This window comes from Mastomys coucha, unplaced genomic scaffold, assembly GCF_008632895.1.
Source record: "Mastomys coucha isolate ucsf_1 unplaced genomic scaffold, UCSF_Mcou_1 pScaffold23, whole genome shotgun sequence".
Classification (NCBI taxonomy): Eukaryota; Metazoa; Chordata; class Mammalia; order Rodentia; family Muridae; genus Mastomys; species Mastomys coucha.
Window position 1 is genome coordinate 49551767 of NW_022196906.1, and position 25220 is coordinate 49576986.

A 25220-nucleotide genomic window follows, 5' to 3' on the forward strand; every position below is an offset into this window, starting at 1 on the left:
GGATATCATCCTAGAGGAGAAATGAAGTTTGGTTGAGGAGAGGGCAGGGAAGAAGGGAGAGAGAAGAGCCAACAGAAGTAAATACTGCAGGCTCAAGAGGGAGCAGAGCGTGTAGTTGTTGTAGTGGGAAGACAGGGCATATCAAGTCCACCCATGGGGACACTATGGTCTCTTCAATATACGGAGTAGAACAAACAGATATCCACATGGAAAAAAAGAAGGTGGGCCCCTATGGCACACCATACACAAAAATGTACTCAAAATGGATGACTATAACCATGAAGCTGTGAGAAGAAAGCCTAAGAGTCAATCTTCATTACTTTAGGTTGGTCATAGACATTCAGATAAAATAACAAAACCCCAAGTAATGAAAGGAGACACTAAACAGACTGCACTTCACCAAAATTAAGAACATTTGTATATCTGATATTGTCAAAAAGTTAAAATAAAGTTGGACATAGTGATACTACCTTATATTGCAGCACTTGGGGAGGCAGAGGCAGGCAGATCTCTGTGCCCAGCCTGACCTACATAGTAAGTTACAGGCCAGGCAGGACAACAAAATAAGACACTGCCTCAAAAACAAACCAATCAAACCAAACCAACAAAACTTTACTCAGTGGGAAGAAATATTCGGAAACCACATATTTGATAAGGGCTTTGTATTGAGATGCAAAGAACTCCTACAGGCCAACAGAAAGACAAACAACCTAACCAAAGACTTTGGATATGGCTCAGTATAAGTACAGCACTTGCCTAAAATGCATGAAGCCCTGGTTTCCACCACTAGCACTGAAAATAGATAAGAAAGAAAGAAAGAAAGAAAGAAAGAAAGAAAGAAAGAAAGAAAGAAAGAAAGAAAGAAAGAAAGGGACTTGGATAGGTATGTTCAATAAGCATCATGTGCTTAAATCTCCTTAACATCATTAGTTACTGATGAAATATAAATTAAAACTAGAACTGAGGCTCTACTTCATCCCTAGGATGGCTCTAATTAAAAGAACAGAAAACAGTAAGTGTTGGTGAGGCTATGGGAAAAGACATTGCTAGCAAGAATGTTGTCTTAGTCAGGATTTCTATTCCTGCACAAAACATCATGACCAAGAAGCAAGTTGGGGAGGAAAGGGTTTATTCAGCTTACTTCTGCATTGCTGTTTACCACCAAAGGCAGGACTGGAACTCAAGCAGGTCAGAAAGCAGGAGCTGATGCAGAGGCCATGGAGAGATGTTCCTTACTGGCTTCCTTCCCCTGGCTTGCTCAAGCCTGCTCTCTTATAGAACCCAAGACTTCCAGGCAAGAGATGGCACCACCCACAAGGGGTCCTACCCCCTTGATCACTAATTGAGAAAATGCCCCACAGCTGGATCTCATGGAGCCACTTCCCCCAACAGCAGCTCCCTTCTCTGTGATAACTCTAACCTGTGTCAAGTTGACACACAAAACCAGCCAGTACAAATGTGAAACTGCACTCTCTGTGAAAGCAGTCTAGAAGGTCTTTAAAAAGCTAAGAAGGGATTACTTTGACCAGGCAATTCTGTTCTGCGTACATGCAAAGAAAATAAAAGCAGGGATTTGAACATATACTTGAAGCCCAATATATTAGGAAAAATTTTTCTTAGGTATACCACTTAAAGCACAGGCAACAAAAGATTTAAAAAACAAAACAAACAAACAAGCAAAAAAAAAAGAACTAGTGAAGACTTAATCAAAATTTAAAATGTTTATACTCTCAGGAAAGTGAAAAGGTGCCTCAGAATGAGGCCATACTGGAAAGAACCCAGATGTCCCTCATCAGAGGAATGGATACAGAAAATGTGGTACATTTACACAATGGAGTACTACTCAGCTATTAAAAATGACTTCATGAAATTCTTAGGCAAATGGATGGAACTAGAAAATATCTTCCTGAGTGAGGTAACCCAGTCACAGAAGAACACACATGGTACACACTCACTGATAAGAGGATATTAGCCCCAAAAGCTCAGAATACCCAAGATATAATTCACAAACCACATGAAGCTCAAGAAGGAAGACCAAAGTATGGATTCTTCAGTCCTTCTTAGAAGGGAGAACAAAATACTCATGGGAGGAGATACAGAGAAGGAAAATGTGGAGAGAATGTGGAGCAGGCCATCCAGAGACTGCCCCACCTGGAGATCCATCCCACATATAGTAACCAAACCCAGACACTATTGTGGATGCCAACTAGTGCTTGGGAAAGGGGATAACATTTAAAATGTAAATAAAGAAAATACCCAATAAAAACATTTTTAAAATGGTTATTTTTTTAAAAATAAGTGATTATTATATGCTACCTATATATTTTCTTCATTAATAAAGTTCACATAAAATTTGTAGTTGAAATTACTAAAAAATATTAAAAAAAAAAAAAAAAAAAAAAAAAAAAAAAGAATGAGACCACACTGGAAATCACTACTGATCAGCTTACTTCTAGTACCAATATTGCTTATAATTCAAGAACAAAAAAGCAAAAGATTTAAAAACACAAGAGTCATTTCTGCAGAGAAAATATGTAAATGGCTGATAAGAATACAAAAAGATAGTCAACATCATCAGCTATTAGAAAAATACAAATCAAAACCATAAGATGCCACTTGACATCCACAAGGACCTGTATAATTAAAAAGACAAGCAGTGATGTGCATGCACAGAAGACTCGGAGCCCCTCCCCTTCCAGTGGGAATGTGAGCTGGCACAGCTGCCGTGAAAGCAGACAGACAGACTTCTATATCAACCCTGAGAAAAGAACTCCAAAGAAATACACACTCCTGTCTGTATAGAAATCTATACACTGATGCTCACAGAGTCACTATTCACAATAACAAAAAAGCACAAAGAACTAAGTGGACAAACATGTGGCTTGTTTCAGTGACAGGCGCTGTTTGTCAAGAGAAAAGAAATGAATACTGAAATGTGCTATGGAACAGTTGAAACCTGAACCATAAGCTCAGGAAAAACAGCCAGAAAGATCACAATACTAATAATTTAAGTTGTACAAAGAGGCCAGGATGGGCAAGTCTGTGGACTAGAGTGGGAGTGTACCACACAGAGATTGTGGGTACAGGGCTTCTCTGCAGTGGGATGGAGTTATATTAACATTAGGTTAGTATTACAGCAGCATGAATAGACTACCAGTGTATTATGTATTTTATCTACATTTATTTGAGTCTAAGTATGTGGATGCATGCGCATGCATGACTATGTATGCAGTGATGATAACTTTGTGGGGCAGGAATAACACATGTTCTTTCATTCTACCATTTGAGTCCTAGAGATCAGCTTGTCAGGTATGGCAGCAAGTGCCTTTACCTGTTAAGGCATCTTGCTGACCCTAATTATACATTTTAAAGATACTAAAAACTATCTAAACTGTATGTCTGTGGAGGTCTGTGTGTGGGTGGAGGTGCTCACACAGGCCAGAGAGTGCCGGGTCCTCTGCAGCTGGAGTTCCAAGGGTTGTAAGCTGCCTGACGTGAATGTTGGGAACCAAACTCAGACCCTTCATGAGAGCAGTGTGTGCTGAGCCATCTCTCAGCCCTGAATGCTACATTTTAAAAGGGTAAACTTTTCAGTATGAACATTTTTTTATATTAATAAAGTCATTATGTTAAAAAATGTCAGGCCATTCTAATACCTCTTATAATATTTACCAATTACTTTGAACAGCTACTGTATATCTGAACAGAAGAAAATACAAACAGGCTAATATTTATTATAGACTGCAGGAGGTAGAGTATAATTGCAAATTTTACTGTCTTCTTTAAGGCAGCATAATAATTACAATACTTATGGTGAAGGTAACATTCAGCAAGATTGACTTGTCCAAGATAATCTAGTCTCAAGACAGGGCAGAGTCTGAACTAAAGCCCTTTGAACATCTTAGTAACTCCACTTTGTGTCCTAATTTAAAACCTGTGAAGGGATAAACTGCAAAGAGACAATGACATTTTCTCTTTTACAGGACTGGGAGTATAGCTCAGTGGTAGAACAGCTGCCTAGCATTGTAGGACTCAGACTTTAATCCATAAACATGCACACACGCACACACAAATCCCTCTCCCTTCTTTTCACACCAGCTTCTTCTCTCACCAAGACATCTCAGTGGCTAAACAACTCACCTAACAGTTACACACCCAGGTCAGAAAGGAGCAGCTGACCTATCCACACTCTTCTTGACATAGAACCTCAGCATCACTGAAGTAAGGTCATAGTCTTCCCAAGACAAGGTATAGGCCCTTTAGTGGGCCTCCTGAGTGGAAGGATGACTTTATGTTGAATGAGAAAGCAGCCTCTGTGCTTTTCCATGCAGTCTAAGCCAACAGGAGAGTCACTGAGAAGTTGAAGGGTCTCCATCCATTCTTCACTGCCTTGAGTCCATCCTCTTGCTGGGTACTGTGCTGTCCCTATTCTCAGGCTTCAGCCTTTCCAATGTGCCTCGCATTCCCTCAAAGTTCCATGTCAGGGATTCCTATTCCAGCAACCTGATGAGCCATGTACCTTTAAATGTGGCCAACTACATTTCAGGTGATCATCAACTCTAATTTGCTAAGTAAGTTTATATGACTAAAGTAGTCTTTCTCATGGAGAAGGCAAACACATACGGAGTAGTAGGGTAAGAACATTCACAAATGATGTGTTTAAAATGGGCAAAAACATGTTTTCCTTAAAACCATCACATGAGAAAGACTAACTTTCAAACTCAGTAAATAAAACATTCTTGCTGAGCCAGTTATACTAGATTGGAGTGCCAACTCCTCCCCTGGAAAGGCTTCAGGTCTTCAGAAAGACCTGAATGAAGAGCTTAATGGCCATTTCTTTAATGTATCTGCCAAATGTTGTCCTGGGTTCTTCAAATGGTGTGACTTTACACTGTGCTGATTTAGTATGTGAAATGCCAAAAGCCCTGTGGGCACATTGCAATCTGGATATCTTTGAAAAAAGCTATGTTGTATAGTGATATCACAAAGCTGTTAGGGAGATTACAGTTTAAGTAGGATACAACTATAAAATATATTAACAGCATGTACACAGACACACAGCACACATTTTTGTCTTTCTTTTCATCCTTGAAAAAATCCACTAGATGACAATGTTGATAATATCAATCCCTCTCAAGACTAGCTTACCTTAAATAAATCTGCGACTATTCCATAATCTGCCACTTGGAAGATTGGAGCTTCTGGGTCTTTGTTAATGGCCACAATTGTCTGTGAAATGAAAATACAGAGTTACACTTTCATCAAGAAAACATACCATACTGTCTGATGGTTCTGTTTTAACCTCCCTGTTACAATGTACTAATATTATTTAAATATTCATCAAGACTAATTTGGAAGTTCTATGCCAACATTATATATGTATATATATTATATGTGTATTAGAAGTTTTGGGGTTGTATTATAGTAAAATATCTACCACTTAGGCTATCTCAGAGTAAAGAGTTTAAAATTATTATCTTCTTGAAATTCTTTCTTAAGTGGGAAAAAATGTTTATTTTTAGATAAGACAGTAACAAATCTATACCCCAAATCATGGTATTTGTCAACTTTTGTTTCCTATATGTTATATTCCATTTATTATTCTAAAATCATCCTGGGGCTGTTCTGAGAATATAAGCTATTTATCTTGCCAACCTGATATTGAAGGAGAACTTAAAAAAATATTAAAGTCCTCATTTATGTGGCAAATACATGCAATAAAACAAGTTACTGGATTTCTTGTGAAAAACTACCAAAGATTAGCCTCACTGCCTACAGATGCACTCTAACTATGAAAGGCTGTACTGGCTACTTACAGAGTAGGGAAATGGTTTGGTATTTCCTAGAGTTATTTTGAACACTACTGCAATAAGTAAAGTTACAGTTGTGACTCAAATGTACTGCTTTAATGAATAGTAGATTATAATTTAGCTCTCTAGAGGCAAAGTGAAATTTCTAACTACCTATCACTGTATCTTGAGAAACACACTGGTATTATTTTGATGTAGTCTGACCTAAAATAAAGGCTTCAGAACATGTCTAATTCCCCTAATAGGGCTCCTGAAAGGGACAGCAGAACATGCCAGAATAACCAAGACTGAGGCTCAGCGTAGCCTTGATGATAGCTAGCTCATGTGAGTCTTCAATCCAAACTTGTAAGGACAAATGCACTGCCTCACAGGCCCCAGTTTGCATCGAGGTGCTTCTCTTCTGGGAATATGTTCCTTGATTCACAGCTAAAAGTAAAGATTTATTTAATTGATGATGGTTAACGATTCTCTTGGAGGCCACCTAGTCAAACATTTGACAGTTTAATCATCTGAAAGCTTTTCATCCTACTACATAAAAGTTATTTTAAAAGAAAGAGCACATAATAATGGGCTAGGAATCACAATGATATTAAAAAGAGTGGATGGGTATATTTTTCTGGATTATTGAAATAGTATTCTTAGATTATCAACTGTAAAATTTCTATGATAAAGCTTTATTTGCTCTCAATTGCTCCTTGTAAATTCAAGCTTTCCTCCTATTTTAAATGGACACATTGTATTCAACTACCCTACTGAACTATCACTATGTATATAGTTCAGTATACTGACTAATTCGCTACAATAATCAAATTTCACATTATACTATCAAGCTAATTAAAACTGTAGCCCATAGACAATGCAATTATCAGATTTAAGCCATTCTAATATTCTACTTTATAATTTAATCAAAATTACCAACAGAAATCATTGGCTCACACATAAGACAGACATAATAATAGTTGAATTTTTTTTGTTTTGTTTTTGTTTTTTGAGATAGAGTTTCTCTGTGTAGCCCTGGCTGTCCTGGAACTCACTCTGTAGACCAGGCTGATCTCAAACTCAGAAATCCGCCTGCCTCTGCCTCCCAAGTCCATGAGTCACCACTGCCCGGCTGAATTTTTTTCTTTTTCTACTTCTTTTCTTTTCCTTTTTTTTTGAGTCAAAGGCTATAGACCAGGCTAGCCTTGACTTGATGATCTCTCTCTGCCTTAGCCTTCCTGGTGGTGGGATTGAAAGTGTGTGCTGTCACATCTGCTAGATTAACTTTTATTCTTTTAATCATTTAATTGTGTATCTGTTGACTGAGTGAAGAGATGCCACCACTTATTGTCACAAACTATTTCCCAGCTCTGCTCTCCACATTTCAGCTGTTCCTAGCTTGCTTAGACATACACTATAAAATCTGTTTGATTCCCCTCAGCAACTAGTCCTGTTGCCAGGTGAGGGGAGTATTCACCAGGGTCTTCTTGGCACACGTAATCATTTATATGTGTTCAGTATTCTAGACACATGAGAATTATTCTAGCTAAAAATGTATTTTAAGGCTTCTGGTATTGAAGAGGTTTGGTGTGTGCGCGAGTGCGTGCATGTTAATCCGTAAGCCACATTTTCCCCAGTGGCACTGCTGTTTTCAGAGCTCAGTAAAGAAACCTGCCATCCAACTGTAAAATCTGACTGGATCTGAACCAATTCATTTAGAAGCTACAAAGAGACAGTTCATGTACTTCTTCAAGTTAGAACTTAAGCCTGTTAAAAGTTTTATCATCTTTTATATCTAGCTTCCATCTGAATGGATAAATGCAGGGTTACAGATCAATCTCTGTCTTCATGAAAGGTAAGTTCATAATTCAAACTGTACATTGTTACGCATGAGTTAATATGTTATACTCTGAAATATATGTTCAGGGTTATTACAGAGGATTTCCAAATACAGTCCAAGTAGTGAGTTAAAAATCGAGTGAGTTAAAAATACAGTGCACCATCAACAATTACAAATGTATAAAGATGGCCTGATAGTCTAACTCAAATGGTTCTCAACCTTCCTAAAACTGCAACTCTTTAATATAGTTCCTCATGTTGTAGTGACCCCCATCACAAAATAATTTTTGCTATTGCTTCATTACTGTAATTTTGCTACTGTTATGAATTGTAATGTAAATATCTGATATGCAGTCCCCAAAGGGGTCTCCACCCACAGGCTGAGAATCGCTGCCCTAACACAAAATGTGTCAGTCACACATTGGTAATAATCTAGAAAAGGGTGGTTCTGATAGGGCACCAAGTGAAGCAGACAAGAGAATCAGGGATCAGAACCTTACTAAGTTGCTTAAGTCTCACATCTTCTACCACAGAGTGTCAGAGCTGAAATGGACACTGATGATCACCTAACACCCACATTTAGCAAACAAAGAAACTGAGGCACAGGCAGCCAGGGCCCAGCACATAGTAATCGAAGCTTAGGTTCAGCTGTGCCTTGTAATGAGCTGCCCTTCACCCTAACAGTACACTTAAGGCAGGAGATAGCAACTGCAGACTCTCAGTTTCTACATTAATGTGAAGTGTTTAAATACACACATTAATTATATGTATATAGAAATGTGAAAGCTTTTCCTCTTAGTACCCCAATTATAGCACACAATTACCTTGCTGTCCTTCATCCCAGCTAAATGTTGGATGGCTCCTGATATTCCAACAGCAATATAAAGTTCCTGAAACAAGAGACCGCATTATTAATATGCATTTATATTATATAACACTTTTGAAGCAGAATCTTAGTTATCCCAGGCTGTCTAAAACTCACTATCTAGCTGAAGATGACCTTGAAATTCTGATCCTCTTGCCTCTGCTTCCCAAGTGCTAGTTTTAAGGGCATGCATCACGCCTGGTTTATGAAGTGCGACAATTAAATCTTTGTTCAATATGGCTTTGTGCATGCTAGGTTAGCACTCTACCATCTATGTCTATACCCCCAGCCATATAATAGTTTATAGAGTGTATACTATTAGCAGTTTAAGTCTTATGCAAAAGATATGTGAAATGAACTACCCAGCAGGTACCACTTAAATCATGCTTTTCTTCTCCAATTTTTGTACTGTGGTTCTTTTTGTAGTGAGTCCTATAGTAGTGGTGGTATAAAAATACATGTATCCATATACTGAGCATTTACAATGCATCAAACACTGCTCAGCATCTCACATCAACCATCCCAGGTTCGTGCTGGCACCTATGGCACTCACTTGGATATCACTATGCAACTCACATATGTTGTATCTATCCATGTGCAACATGAATACATTGTATATTAACATATAAATACACATCTAAATGTATTAAATAGAATTTTTTGCTTGTTTGCCTTCTCACAAAAGTATATTTGTAAAAATGGTAATTAGGAAATACTTATTAAACTTCTTATTTATAAAGGCCAGAAATACATATTAGTGTCAAGAGGTTCTAAGTATGCCTATGTTCAGACAGATGGGTGGATGGATGGGTGTGTACAGGCACACAACAAACTTCTTAAAAGCACTGGGTGAGGCTTTCCAGAACTCAACACAAAGGCTCCCACATGGGAGTTTCTAAGTAATGATGGCATTTGCACCTCTTCCTGACCCTCTGCCCCCAATAATTACAAGAAAATCATAGTCAACTACTATTCTATCCCCTTATCTAAATTTTTTTTAAAGTACCAATGTTTGAAAATTAAGCTATCATTATGTAAGAGTGATTTAACAAGCACTTAATTACAAGAGCTTACCTGCTCTATTTTGTCTACTAAGTATAATTAAAACTTCAACTGAGAACCTTTTCCCACCCATAACCTGGCATGCCCTGGCTTGGGTGGGAGGGGCACTGACCACGTAACCAGAATGTCACTACTTTAGGGTGAGTAATATACTCACTTTATTATAAGGCAAACACTTCAAAGCAACTGGCAGTGTCAGGAGGTCTCACCTCCTTTCTCTTTCTTTGATCTAATCTAACAACTGCTCACTTTATCAAAGAACATTCAACTGGGATATAGGAGTAATACAGTCCTTCAGTGTTATATTTCACAATACCTAGGCATATATGGCTTGCATAGGTCATTTTCTCTCCTAGGGTCTCAGTCTACTGGTGCTTTTCCAGGAGCACCAGGATACTCTGAAGAGTATTCAGAACTGAACACCATCAGCAGAGAGATCTGCTGCAGCCCCTTCTACTATGTTGTTAGCATAACCGTGAGCCTTCTTTTTAAGAGCCTAAAGTGCCCAAGTGCTTCCAAAACAGCACAATGCCTCCATGTAACTTGGAAGCAGTCTTATCTCCAGTGAGTTAATCAAGTTAAAAGGAACTAAGCTTGCTTTCTGAGATAGCTGTACTAGTCTTTCCCCTAGTTATTCTTATAGAGTCCATTACTAATAGTTGTTTTTTGTTTTTGTTTTTTTTTTTTTTTAAAAAAAGTACTGTGAATGTGACATAGGACATATGCCTCCTTTCCTCAAGCCTGCAGACAGCAAAAGCAATTTGCCTTAAAGATTTTGATTTGGGGATGGCAAGTCTACTACAGAAAATGAAGGTGAACAGTTAACACATGTTCTGTCCTGAATGTACCAGTACTTGCACAGCTGGACTGCAGCAAGTGTTACCACACCCAGCTGATGTAATGATGTTAAAGCAAATTATTCAGATAGAAAGTGTCTCACTAGTCACTCTTCCTGATCACTTTTCTATGTAGACTCTCAAAGCAAGCATTGGAATGGATCAATAGTCCTATAAATGACTCTTTTTGACATACAAATTAAAATTCAACATGTCTTAAAAGCTCCATTTGTAGCATGAAATGCTAATAAAAATGTTAGTTTATCCTGGCAGTAAATACAAGCATACCATAAGTGTACTCTCCACTCATGCCTCCCATAAATGAACCCCTTTGCCTTTTACCATGCATGTACCCAGGAGACAACCAAGTTTTGGCTACAGCCAACTCAAGGAGGTACTTCAGGTTACAAGATGACTCCTCTATTATCAACAATCTAATGGATCCATGCAACCAATGAATGGGACTTCATTTTGTTGTCTTGAAACCTGGATCTCTGAGTAAAAACAAAAACACTGAACTAAGAGCTCAGGAGGAGCTGGGACTTCAGGCTGCTGTACTGAGTCCTGTGGCTCTCAGCAGGAAGAGAAGCTTTCTTCTTCCTTTTAAAAACATGTTCAGGCAATTAGACTAATATCTAAGGATGCTTCCTCAGGCTTCAGAAAGCATTTTTCTGTTTCAATAATAATAATTAGTATGTACAAAACTCAACAGATGCTAATTTATGGAGCACTTCAGATACTGACTGCTTCACAACACAAGGCAATCCCTGCCCGAGGCACTCTCCTTCTAAATCAGTAAAATAACTGGGAGAGAAGATGTTGGAGGGAGAACAGCAATTAAGGTTCAAAAAGAGGTGGGGTTAGAGACAGCAACATCCTGAAAGGAGGAGTGGGCATCTTGAAGCTAATCCTAGGGGCCTTAGTAAATGTAGGAAGGGAAAAGGGAAAGGGAAAGGAGGGAAGGAGGGAGAGGGGAGGAAGGGGACAGAGGATGGGAAATGGGAAAAGAAAGAGCAGCAACAGAAAAGCAGACTCACCACATGGCTGGTAGCAGTATGGTTGGCTACTATGTTGGGAAGTTATAAAGCTTTGGGATAGGAGAAGGACCAAAGTGATATGGGAGAGAGATGGCATCAATAAGCCTTCCCCAAAGACAGCTCTAATACTTTTATGTTTCCCAAATGCTAAATTAAAAAACAAAACAAAACCCCTATGCCTACAGACCCATCCAAACAACTCAAGGACGGTCCGGCTCCTGAGACTGTTCCAAATCAGTTCAGATCCAAATCAGTTACTTAACTTCTCTGTGCCCCTGTCACTTGCTTGTCTTAAAACTGGGACTGTAACAGTCCCTACTTCTTAAGATTATTGTTGAGGGTTCAGTCTTTAGTAAAGTATCTGGTTTCCCAAGGCACAAAGATGTATCATCTCTCACAGTCTGAAACCTATTCAAACCTTAAATTCCTAATTTCACTGGTGGACCTGGGTGGAGTGCTCTAAGGTGGCCTAAGGGCTACTTTATACAGTTAAACAGGTTGTACACTGAGCAACTCTGGAGAAAGGCACCATTTATGCCAGTCACTATTAATGCACACTTTTATTACAATAACTTTCCAACAGATGGCAGCACAGGAACTTGAGAAAAGATGCTTTTTATAATTCACAGGGGTTGAATGAAGTGAGGCAGCTCAAATCCTCTGTGATACAAACAATAAAGCATGTAAGTGTACTAGATCAGGAAAAAGTTCAATGATGGTTAGGTGGGTCTTTTTTCTTTCTACTTTATACATACACAGCGTCAAGCCAGAGGTCAATACCGGGAGTTTTCTTCAATCTTCTTCCCCTTTATTTTTTGAGACAAGTTCTTTCACTGAACCTGGAGCTAAATTTCAATTTGGCTAAGCTGGGTGGACAGTAGGCCTCAGGGATCACCCCATCTCTATCTTCTTAGCACTGGCATTATGGGTATGCAATGCTTCATCTGGCTTATTTTGTGTTACGCATATATTTTAAATTTATCCCTTGGGTATCTGATAAAAATCACAGAATGTATTTTGATTACATCCTTCCAAATCTCCCACGAGTTCTCCTTTTTAAAAAAACACAGTAAGCAGAATTAGTGCTGCCTTACAGGACCATCGACTTACTGGAGTCTGGGTAGCCTCTCAGGCCTCATCCTTGAAGAACAGTCATTAACCACCAATAGCTCCTCAGGTACATGTGGGAACCCCTCCATATCCATGCTAAAATCCTGAGTGGCTTGATCTTGTCCAGATCTTGTGCAAAAAACCACAGCCACTGTGAATTCATGAGAAAAGCCTTAGTATGTCTAGAAGACACCGGCAGCTGTCTTCCCCAATCTCTGCCTCTTGAAATCTTTCTGCCCCCTTTTCTGTGATGTTCCCTGAGCCCAGAGGGCAGGAAGTATGGCACAGACATCCATGGTCATCTATTCTCTGCATTTGAAGCTGTTATGTGTCTCTGTTTTAACCACTATCCACTGCAAAAAGTTTTTCTGATGAAGGTTGAGAGAGGTACTAATCTGTAAGTATAAAGGTGTATTTAGAAACAATTAGATATGACATCCATTCAGTAATAGCAGTAGATTTTCCTCTAGGACCTATGACCTCCCATGGGTTTTTGATCCAGATTACAGTATCAGGGCCTGAGCTGTGTCCTATGGAGTGGGTCTTAAAGTAGTGGTTGATTAACCCCTCTCCTCACTCCATGATATTCATGACACTTACTATACCAATATGCCTATTTTGCCAGGCCAATCATTAGGATAGCTCTCAAGATATGACTGTTGATGATTTTTCTCCTGTCAACCTGTATAGCACCCTCTGACATTATAAAAGCTAGCCAGCAGGGAGGAAGCATCTAGATTAGTACTACCTTGATTTCTCCACGTTCTGTGACCCAAGTATGTCACATCTTCCACAGTAGGGTTGTAGCATCAAGTTCTGGTGGGTAACCAAGAACGATGGTAATAGCCTGAACTGTTTGTGTGTGTGGGGGGCATTCCCCTGACCACCAACTTAAAGGAAGTATCTCATGGGATCTTTACATGGACACTTGGGCCTGAAATCAGGTCCTCATGATTGCTTAGCAAGCACATTACAACTCAGCAAACTCCCCAGCTTGGTTGGCTGGTTTTTCTATTGATGGTGTTGTTGAACCTTACAAATAATACATAGTTTGTAAGTTCTTTGCCCTTGTCCTCAAGAAGTGTACAGTCTAACGACACAGCTTAAGCAAACTCATAATAAAGGAAAGGGGCAAAAAAGAATGACAGTTCTGGTCCCTTGTATCAACTCTCAGTTCTTGACTGGCCACTGAGAAGTCTAAAGGCCTTTAGGAACAGGAAGCAGATGGGGGTGGAGGGGCACAACAGTGTTTTACCCTTTTGCAGTCTATCTGACCGTACTTTCTTAGTCCTTCAAAGCAACACACAACTCTTATAGTTCTAACTCAATACATGTAAGGCCAACTGAAGGAGGCCTCACTTAGGACCCTGATGAGATCAATGATCAGTCAGGTTTGGCCAATGTAGGAAGCAATAATATCACTGATTCAGATCTCAAGCTGAAACTCTAAGGGATGTAATCTGAGCCCTGCTTCTCCAGGGAAGCTGAGTGCAGAGGCTAAAGGGAAAGCTGTCTCCTACTTACAACACTGATTGTAGCCTAACACTATTAAGCCTAAAACAGAGATATTCAATACAGATATCTTGTAAGCCACATGTTTAAAATTTTTAGTCAGCCATGTTATGTAAAAGGAAACAGCTGACACTAATTTTAATAATATAATCTCAATTTATACTAACCACATTTCCAGTGGCAAGACCTTACAAATCCAAAATAATAACCGAACAAACTAAGGAGGAGCTTTTCATAAGCTCTGCTAGGACATTATGGGGTGTGGTCTAGAGACAGAATTGATGGCTGTTATTTGCTTACAAAAAGTGAGTCCAGTCATGTAGCAGAGGAGCACAGAGAGAGCCAACAAGAATCCCAACCAATCAACCATCAAATATACACTGGAATTCGGGTGACATGGACCACTGTGAGAAAACCAAAGGTGGATAAAAATTCTACTGGCTTACTACAGGAAATACACTCTAAAAAGCAATTTTTCAACTAGTAAATTTCATTTCCTAGTTAAATATATATGTGTGCGTATACACACACACACCCATACGCGTGCACACACACACACATACACATTCATAGTCTACTGGAATCTAAAGAATTTTATCCTTAAAACCTTATGCCCTCAAAATAAGGACCAAAAGTATCAAAAAACTGACATGAAAATTAAAAAAAAAATACCTGAAATGAAACACAAAAAGGGGCAGAGTATATCATAACATGTGGGATTTAGCTACAGGGATGGTTATAAACATATTAGCCAGTTGAGTTAGAATTTTTGTCTAAATTCCTAAATGGTGCTGCAAGGAAGCTGGATGAACTCTGATGCAAATCCTTAACACAATGTGTGTGTGTGTGTGTGTGTGTGTGTGTGTATGAATGAAGTTGAAATTAAATTAGTTTATAACATGAACTCATGAATTCTTTTTTTTCTGGAACTAGGACAGGGTTCTGCATGGAGCAACTTCAGATCTGCCTTACTTTAAACAATGGAGAATGGAGATTTAAACATTTACTTTTGTGTTTATCTGAAATATGGATATGAGCAAGATTGGTTATATCTAGAGCATTCAGAACAGAAAACTAATGCAGTATTGTTTCTACTCCAAAATTTAATCAAGTTTTAAATTTCTTTTCTACCAACAATCTCCCTCTCTAGATAGCTGGGGGAAGGAACATGAAAAACTACATTTTGCCAAAGTAAAAAAAAGAGAGAGCGAGAGAAAGAAATTAAAACACACTATACAAGTAGTTCTCATGAAATAAGTACAGACAGCCAATGTGCACTAAAAAACAAAACCCCCATGCTGCCTGAGACAAGAGCTTTGCAGAAGGGCATTTACTTCTCAGCTCTTTACTCAACAGTCTGGAGGCAGAGGCTAAGCAGCAACTGTTACAGCTAAACAGAAAACAGGCTAAACGCCAGGTGAGGCTAGAAATGAATTTATCTCAGCAAATAACGAATGTATCTTTGAGGAATAGGTTGACTGAGCCATATTTTCTAATTATTGCAAGCCTCCTACACATTAACGTTGCTATATTTCATCCTCCTGTTGTTCATTTTAAAAAGCCAAACTATTTCTTCTGTTTGCCAAGTTGTGTTTAAGACTTCTTTTTGGAAGAGGCTCCAAAAATGCAGAGACAACTCTCTTTGGCTCTTTTCTCAAGCAGCTCTCTCTCTCTGTTTCTCCGACCAAACTGTCAGACAGGGTTGTGGCTCAACTACATGTTACATGAATGGAAGTTGGACTCAGTCTCACTTTAGAGCTGAAATTCTGTCCCATCCATGATTCTCCCATCAGGTTAACATCTTATACTGAGACTGCTTCAAGGGTGACCAGGATTCAAGACCGCATGCCAATCACACAAATGTGTTGTTGGTTACACACCAGCACTCATGCTGTTGAATATTATTTTATTTTACTGACTTACAATAACTCTACAAGAAAGAAACTATTCCCACTGTATAAGAGAAAGCAGACTTAGGCAGGTTTACTGAGCTATCTGAAGTTTATAGCCACCTAGTAAAAGACAGGCTTTTTATTCCTAGCTTTATTAAGGTACTTTTGAAAAATAAGTTATTTATGTGGAAACACCTTGGTATACATACTACTGTGTACTGTTTACCACCACCAGCTGGCCCCTTAGCACCTCACATCATCATGCTTTCCCTTGCTTTTCTTCAGAGATGGAATACTTATGATTCACTTTCTTGGGGCCAGAGGAATAACTCATGCCTACATGTGCAAAGCTCTAGGCTTGATTCCTAACACTGAAAAAGATTTTTCTTTGTAATGTACTTTCAACACAGTTCAAGTATCTAACCTAATATTAATTACAGTCACCATTATCATTCTGGAATTAGATCCCCAGAGAAAACTTCATACCCTTGGCTACCCTCTCCCCACTCATCCACCACCAACCCCTCTCTGCTCTCAAAAGATAGGCTTCTTAACCTGAGTCCTTGATTCTAAAGTCAACACTTTTTCCACCATACCACAGTATGACTAAATGAGGTTACAGTCCCATAAAATGCTTCAAGTGGAGTCATCAGTCAGCAGAAACCACAGCAAACAATACACCTACCAGAGAGAAAAATCCCTGGAACATCATGAGGTCAGATGAGACTGACCCACAAAAGTGGCGAGACTCTAAAGTCACTGCTATCTTCAGTGTTAATGATGCTTATTTAATTTATGAAGCCTACATTGAAAACTAGCTGATATTTTTTGGTTAATAATCAATAAAGTTAGTATCTGGTCCCAAACTATCATTACAGGAAAATGTCTAGAAACAAAGCCACTGAGTGTACTTCATGACTTAGTAGACAGACTTGGTGTTTATAAGGGTCACAGGTCCTCTGAACCCTTAAATTCATACAAATTCCCCACTTCGCTTCCAAATAGCCCACTTCTCTTCCAAGAGGCCCCAGAAACTGGCAGCCTCTTCACAACCAGCTGACTTACAAAATGCTGAAAGCTGGTTATAAACTCATGATGCCCCTGCCACCACTTCCAAATTGCTAGGGTGATACCACCATGCTAGGCTCAAAGCTTTATGGGTTTTATTTATTTTTATTTTTACTTTTAATGAAGGTATTAAAAATATTACATATGTTGGTATACAGGTTGAAAAATTAAATATAAACAAAATAAAAATTGCCTTTTTTAGTATTATTTTAGCTATAGGTTTTAATTACACAGTATGTATAGAACCTGAAACAAGTTTTCCCTTTAAAAAAGTTTTCAAAAATATGATTTAATTACTTTCCAATGAAATGATTTTTCTTTACCTAATTTAATTCTATACTAATTCATAATTTTTTCCATTTGGAGAAATATAATTTTAGTGTACCTAAGATAACAGAATGCCAAATGACCTTGTATACTTTGCCAAATCTACTTATGTGGTTAATTCATATTGAAATGCTTGAGTATAAGGCTTAAAATACTTAGAATATTAAGATACATAATCAAGTCTAAAATGAAGCTTTTCAACTTAGAAAGTCACATAAAAAGTTTATTTTGACCACCAAATTGTTATCAGCCAATTTCTTAATGGATCCAAGTCAAAATATGTAATATTATACTTATTTGTAAAATTTGGGAGCTGTAAGAGATCACCATGATTATCTATGCCATACACTTTAATCAATAAAAATAAGTGTAGCTATAGAAAGGATCCCAGACTCTGACCTCCAAGCAGTATTCTTCCCATTTACCAAGCTGTTCTCTCCCCAAATTTCTAAAACCAGGCCATTACTTAACAAAGACTTCCTGCTTCCATTCATTCATTCATTCATTCATTTTTGTGACAGGATTTCTCTGTGTAGCTCTACAATACCTTAGGAAGTGGGCTGGGTTGGTGGTGCACACCTGCAATTACAGCACTGAGGGGCAAGAAGCAGGATAACTGCTATGGTTCAAGCTAACAGCAGACACTGAAGGCCAGCCTTGTCTACATCTCAAGCTTCAAGCCTCCAACACAAGGTATAGAGACCTTGCCTCAACAACACACACAAAGGATGAAACATATACTCCTGTTCTCTGTAGTGGGGAGAACTATTTCCAAAATGCTGTTTATCTTCTAATATCAATATATAGTTAAACTAAGTTGTTAACATTTTTCTTCCTTTTTCAGTTTGGTTTCCTGAAACAGGGTCTTGCTCTTGCTGTATGACACAGCTAACCTGTAACCTGGCTCTATGCATCCTAAATTTGCCTTGAGTGTTATAATCCTTCTGCGTCTGTCTCCTAAGTAAGGGTATGGCACCATACTTGGCTTTAACTTTTCCTTTTGTGTGTGTGCGTGTGTGTGTGTGTGTGTGTGTGTGTGTGTGTGTGTGTGTGTGTGTATTTCTTTGGTCTCAAAGTAACCTGAATACTGAATGTGCTAAATCCATTGGCTTTATTTCTATCTGGTTCAGCATCTTATTCTTTGACATTCAAATGTACAAATATTAACTTGAAGTCATACACACAAAAAATTCATTTTTATATGAAAGACTGCAAACAACATTGTGTTGTTTTTCAGAATGGAAATTTACAAGTTTTGTCCTTTTCAAGTTATCATTTCAAGATGGCTTAAGTAGATTTGCTATCTACTCTAATTGATTTTCATGTCAGCTGTTAAATTAGGTTGACTATGTACAAGACATGTCAATCTATCATTCAGTAGCTTTTAAGCAGATAAATGGGGCAGAAAGGGGGAATGAATATATATATATAATAGTCTCTGAAATGTAAATAGTTTAACTTTCTATAATAAAATAGTAATGGGAAAAAATTCCACTAATCCAAGCATTCTGGAGTAAAGAAGTCAGCCTGATAAATTTTAACTGATAAAATAAACCAAAGATATAAATAGAACTGCTAATTTTTGGCAACTGCACAACTGAACAACGTATACATGCAAACCACAACCTACAAATGCTGCACCTTCTCTTTGTCACTTAAGCTTCCTTGTAAGGGCTTTGATCATCCAGGCCTTGTAATTACCTTTTAAGAAGCATGCTTAGGGTGTTTTCTGGACTGCGGGTCCACACAGCATTTCTCTTTGTACTCTTGGGGACAGAACATCAATTGCTTTCAGCCAAATGCACTCACATATGAATATTTTAGTACAATTTAATGCTTCTATACCAACCCCAAAGGAAAAGCACATCAATTTGTGAACACAGTTCTCTTAGAGCTAAAAGCCAAGCTAGATAATGCAGTATGAAAGCAGTTGTCAATCTTAGCTTTTTAGCAAGTTAGAGGGCAGCCTATCCCATAAACTCATTCCCAGTTGTATACAAATAACTCTAGAAAGTTTGTTTCCACACTGACTTTTCAACACTATCAAAATTTCAAAACAAAGGTCAGAAATAAAATGTACTGTCTTGGTACATTCTCCTAAACTGCTTACTCATTTGGTAACTTTGATTCTATTCACTTAATCTCTGAATTATAAACAGGAAGTTGATTTGTCAGTAAAATATCAAAATATAGGCAAAGTAATCCACACGTACTAAGACGCTGCTCTAAGTGTGAGGACACTGCCTCTGGCAGCAGACAGTAGATTCTCCAATGATTACAACATGCTTATGTGTTTGAATGGTTAGGAAGGTCAGGTCAGCATAATCAAACAGATCACTGAGTGGAATCTAGAAGAGTAACTACGCCCAAATACATCAAGACTTAAAAAAAGTCATATTAACTAGATCTAGTCACAATGTAAACTTAAAACTCTAAACTCCAACAAGTAACAAATCATAATAAAATCCAATGAGCTTTACAAATATCAGAGAAATGATTTAATGATCGTTCATGATTTCAAACAACAGAATCTTCTAAGAATCTGTAGGGGCTGGGGAGGTGAACCAGTGGGTAAGAACACTTCCTGTATAAGCAAGAGGATCTGAATTCAAACACAAAGTACCATGTAAAATCTGGACATAGTCCATGAACCCTGTAATCCTAACACCAGTTACCGGAAACAGGCAGATCCCATGCTTGTTGGATAACCAACCTAGTTGAAACGGGGGAACTCCAAATTCAGTTGAGAGGACCTGTCTCAAATATTAAGGTGAAGACCAATAAAGAAAAGCAGACATCTTCTTCTGGTCTCTGCAAACAGATGCAGGATGCACACCCTATGTATTAATAGGTGTGGGAACACACACACACACACACACACACAGATTATACACATATACAAAAAAGAATTTATATTAGTTACTGTAAAATTATCTAAGGCACAGCATTTGTAACATCCCAGGCAGTTTTATATGCCATGTACACATGGAATCTCTCATTTAACCAGTTTTATATATATTGGCTCACATATTTTTTTTACAAATCTGTGAAATAGGGATCATTATCACCATTACACATCTCAGGAAACTGTACCACAAGAGGTCAAGGTCAATAGAAAGCAAATGGTAAGCTAAGAGCAGAGAACTCAGACAGATTGACTGGCATCCAGATTCTTAACCAACCTTTCTTCCTTCTATACTTCTTCCTCCCTCCCTTCTTCCTTCTTCACCTCTCCCCTCTTCTCCTCTTCTTTTTTTTTAAAGATAGAGTCTCGAAGTTCAGTGTGGCCTGGAACTATGTACAGGCCTGATAATCCTGCCTCCATTTTCGAAGTATTAGGGTTAGAAGTACATGCTGCTATCCCAAACCCTCAATTTGCACATTTTGTAATGCAGGTATCACTATTATTATCCAAATAAACAGCTGGGCGGTGGTGGCTCACATCTTTAATCCCAGCACTTAGGAGGCAGAGGCAGGCGGATTTCTGACTTCGAGGCCAGCCTGGTCTATAGAGTCAGTTCCAGGACAGCCAGGGTTATACAGAGAAACCCTGTCTCGAAAAACAAAACAAAACAAAACAAAAAACCCCTAAACAAACAAACAAACAAAAAAACCCAAAAAACAAAAAAACAACTCAAATCAAGAATTTACATGAGTATGCATTTAAGCTGCTTATAACTCTAGGAAGACTATACAATCCACTAGGCAGCTGTCCCTTAGCCACTCTGCAGACAGGATCAGACATTATATCCACACTGTATAACTATAAGTAAAGAGAACATGGACAAATACATTTTGAGATGTTTGTGCATATTACTTTTTCATTCTAGACTTTAGACAATGGTTAAAAGCCACTAATCTAGTACTTTAGGAGCTAAGAAGACAATCATCTCTTCTTTAGAACTGAGAGACCTTCTACCACCTTGCTTCTAGTTCCCCTGACAGCACTGAAGAGTTAGTACTGCTCCCTACCCCTAACATACAGGCCATCTATAAAATATCTATTGTAAAATGGGCCAAGTGTGATATATTCATGTAATAGGATACTGTAAATCAATGAACAAACAAAAAAACAGGTGCCTGAATTTAGACAAATAATCCTCAAAAACAAATTATCTAGACATAAAAACCCATACAGTGCGTTGTTACTGATATTAAAACCAAACCAAACCAAAATTGTGTATCAGTGCTTTTCCTTAACACATCGTTACACATGATAAACTATCACAAGTATAAAATCTATAAGGCATATGTGAACATCTAAGTAGTAATTCAGAAGCAAACACATCAGGCATCATTGAATTTCAGAAGTTAAAGGAAATCTGTGAGATCCTCTTGTTAGTTTTTCATCAATTTAAAGAAAACTAAGGTCACGGGGAAGAGGGATGCTCAGCTGAGGAATGGTTTCTATCATACTTCCATATCACAGTACACTTCTTTAAATGGAGATTACTATGGATGGAGTGAAGCCCTCTATGGTCAGTGCTTGCCTGGGCAGGTGGTTGTGGATTGCATTAAGAAAGCAAACAGTGAGCCAGTAAGCAGTGTTCTCTCATGGTCTCTGATTCAGTTCTTGACAGAAGGTTTCTGCACAAGCTCCTAACTAACTTTTCTCAGAGACAGACTGTGACCTTGGAGTTGTAATAAGAAATAAACCCTTTCCCCTCCAATTTGGTGTTGGTCAGTATTTTATCACAACACAAAATAAACTAAGACATCCTCCAAATTCCCCAGTTTCAAATTCCAGAATCACATCTTTAGATATTATTTTCCATGGAAAAATTATTAACATAATTCCTTTATGACCTAATAAATTTATCAAAAGGGGAAAAAAAAACATTACAGTAAAGGAGTAAATGGAGGAAAGACACTGAGCCCTGGGAAGTTCATAAGGAGGCAGGAATGATGAGCTCTAGTGCACAGGTACAGTGTTAGCACCAAACAAGGAAAGGACAGTGTGTTTCTCTGACACAGGGGATAAGCTGTGGTTCTGCTTTCATAGCGAGCACATTCATTTTCTTTTTTGGTCCTAGATAGGTAGTGTTTGCCCTGCACTCTAGGCTTTAATCATCTTGCAGAGGGAAGGAGCAGAGCTAGCACCTCTATATACTCACCACCTGACTGCGGTTCTAGTTTTTATAATAAAATTCATTTGAAGAAGGGTTTGACAACTTCATTGCCAGACTGCAGTTTTACTATAACATAAGCCTGAATAGCAGACATAGAACCAAATAACTTCTGCCTCTCTTGGAAATGCACTTACCATACAACTGGCCCACACTGAGAGGCATCATAAAAACAGCCCTATAAAAGTACTGTCCTATTTATAGTAAAGATATTGTTATAGATGTCAATCAATAGTGTCTTCTTTATATGGACTCAAGGGGTATATCTCTGATCTTGACACCAGGCCAAATAGTACTTCCCATGTACAATTAGTTTGTTTTGCCTTTGGGACACTGTAAATCAGGGCACTGACTGTGTTTCCTAATATGAACTGGCTTCTAAAAAGCCTAATGCCAAATTTGTAGCCCACATCTAGAGAGGGCCACATAGCTTTCCAATCTTTCTTCATTTGCCACCTAAACTTTCTCAAAACTATCTAAAGTGTCACCTACCACAAAAAGACTGGAAAAGCTTGCCTGTCATAGATAGGTAGTAGAGAACAGGGTCATGAATACTGAGAAAACCTAAGACTGAAGCCAAATATGAACCAAGCACTACTGCTCACCACAACCAAGAAAGCAAAGGCTTAAAGAGGCACGGCAATGCATGTACTACTTGACTCAAAGATAGATTCTGTACTGGGGAGTTGGAAGTAGTAATGAATATGAAGATAAATGATAAAGTTGGAATATTAAAATACAGAAAATGGGAAACTGGCTCATTGGTTAAGAGCACTGACTGCTCTTCCATAGGTCCTTATTTCCAGAGTTCAACTCCTAGTACTCACATGGCAGCTCACAATTGTGTGTAATAGGATCCAATATCCTCTTCTAGTGTGTAGATAAACATACATGCAAAGTACTCATATACATAAAATACATAAATAGAAAACTCTTTAAAATATAAAAAATGAAAATAAAGCACAAACAAAATTTGGAAATAAAATACAACTATACTAGAGCTAAAGCTAGAGAGAGGGCTCAGCAATTAAGAGCACAAACTGCACTTCTGGAGGACCAGATTCAAGTCTCAGCATCTACATGGCAGCTCACAACAGCCTGTAACTCAGGAGATCCAACACCATCTTCTGGCTTCTTTAGCACCAGGCATGCAGATGGTGTGTGTACATACACACATACATACATACATACAAGCAAAATATCCACACACATAAAATTAATTTAAAAAATAGGGTAGAGCTGGGAGTGCTGATACACACCTTTAAATGCCAGCACTTGGGAGGCAGAGGCAGGTGGATCTTTGAGTTCAAGGCTAGCTTGATCTACAAACTGATTTTCAGGGCAGCCAGAGCTACACAAAGAAACCCCATCTTAGGGGAAAAAAAAAAGAAAAAAAAAGAAAAGAAAGAGAAAGGTGTTGAGTGGTGAGTGATGGAGGGCACCTGTTGTACACACACACAAACACACACACACATACACACACACGTGTACACACACAGATGCACACATGTACACAGGCTCTCATGCACGCATGCACAAAGTAATAAATGTAAAAAGAAAATTAATAAATGTAACTGTACTTCAAGTGAGAATATTTCTAGTTTGAAAAAATTACACATTGAGGTATTCAGGGGCAAAAAGCCAGAGTGTTGTAACATAAAACAATTCAGAAAATAATTTACACATGTACATTGTATTATTTTTTAGTTTTATTTTCCTAAGCTTGAAATGAACTCCAAATCAAAAGTTAATTAGAAATAAAAAGTAGTCATTGCCACAACAGTAAGCTGTGAACTAACCAGTGGCTTCTAATCAAGCCTACATACTGCAAGAATGTGAGGTTGTAAAGATACTGGAAACTGTTTCACACTTTGTAAATTGTTCTGAATGACAAAACAAAACAAAACAAAACCCATGTAACTAAATTCAGGGCACATTTGGGGTATTATATATTTTATCAAATTAATAAAAAATAAAAGTTATTTTGTAGAAATAAGAAAACTGACTTTATATGGTCTGAATTTGAAGCAGAGCAATTTTGGCTCCTTACAACTGGAAAAAAACAGTGGTGATACTTTCCAAAGTTGTTACAAAACTGCCAACAAGTCAAAATACTGAATATTCTAATAACAGAATGGGAAAAGAAATAAAGCTGTGAAATGTTCAAAAATGGCAAAATGGACCTACTTAGTAAGAATAAATGAATGTGCTAATATTTAGTTTTAAAAATACAGAATGCTGCATTAGAATTAGTAGAAATGTATTTAATAGCACAGTTCAAATGGATGGAGGTGGTGAGAAATTTTGGATGCTCAGAAGTGTAATTCTTGCCAATTGTGGGATACGGCTGCCAAAAACCTAATGCAATATTAAATAGCATTAATTAAGATATTATTTAGGGTGATAATAACCCAACTCCACACTAGTCAGCAAGCACATGAAGTAATACATTCAATTCTAGGTCTCAAATTTCCTTATGGCCCTATAGCTCTCATTAGACTTATCTTCCTGCTAAAACAACTATAAACCTGATTCAAATTCAGATAGTAACTGTTTAAATACGTTGGAGATCAATACTGACAGGTAGAATTTGAGCAGCCAAAATTCTGTAGGGGAGGGAAGCATGCCGATATGAGTCCAGCATACTTCTCCTCTCCACAGGGATAAAGGCCAATCAGAAATCCAGCTCTTTAGATAAAAAATGCAGTCTGACTACTTGAAGAAAATATACAGCAAGATATGTGGCTACCACACTAG

General features: G+C 38.1%; 1 protein-coding gene across 1 annotated transcript in view; it reads right to left on the minus strand.

Annotated features, from left to right (window-relative positions):
- Etfa (electron transfer flavoprotein subunit alpha) overlaps positions 1–25220 on the minus strand; it is a 68115-nt gene that overhangs the window by 2080 nt on the left and 40815 nt on the right. Inside the window, exons 10-11 of the mRNA XM_031343518.1 lie at positions 8453–8518; positions 5149–5229 (exon numbers count right to left, since the gene is read on the minus strand). Coding sequence (XP_031199378.1) covers positions 5149–5229; positions 8453–8518 — 147 coding nt within the window. The remainder of the gene's footprint in view (positions 1–5148; positions 5230–8452; positions 8519–25220) is intronic.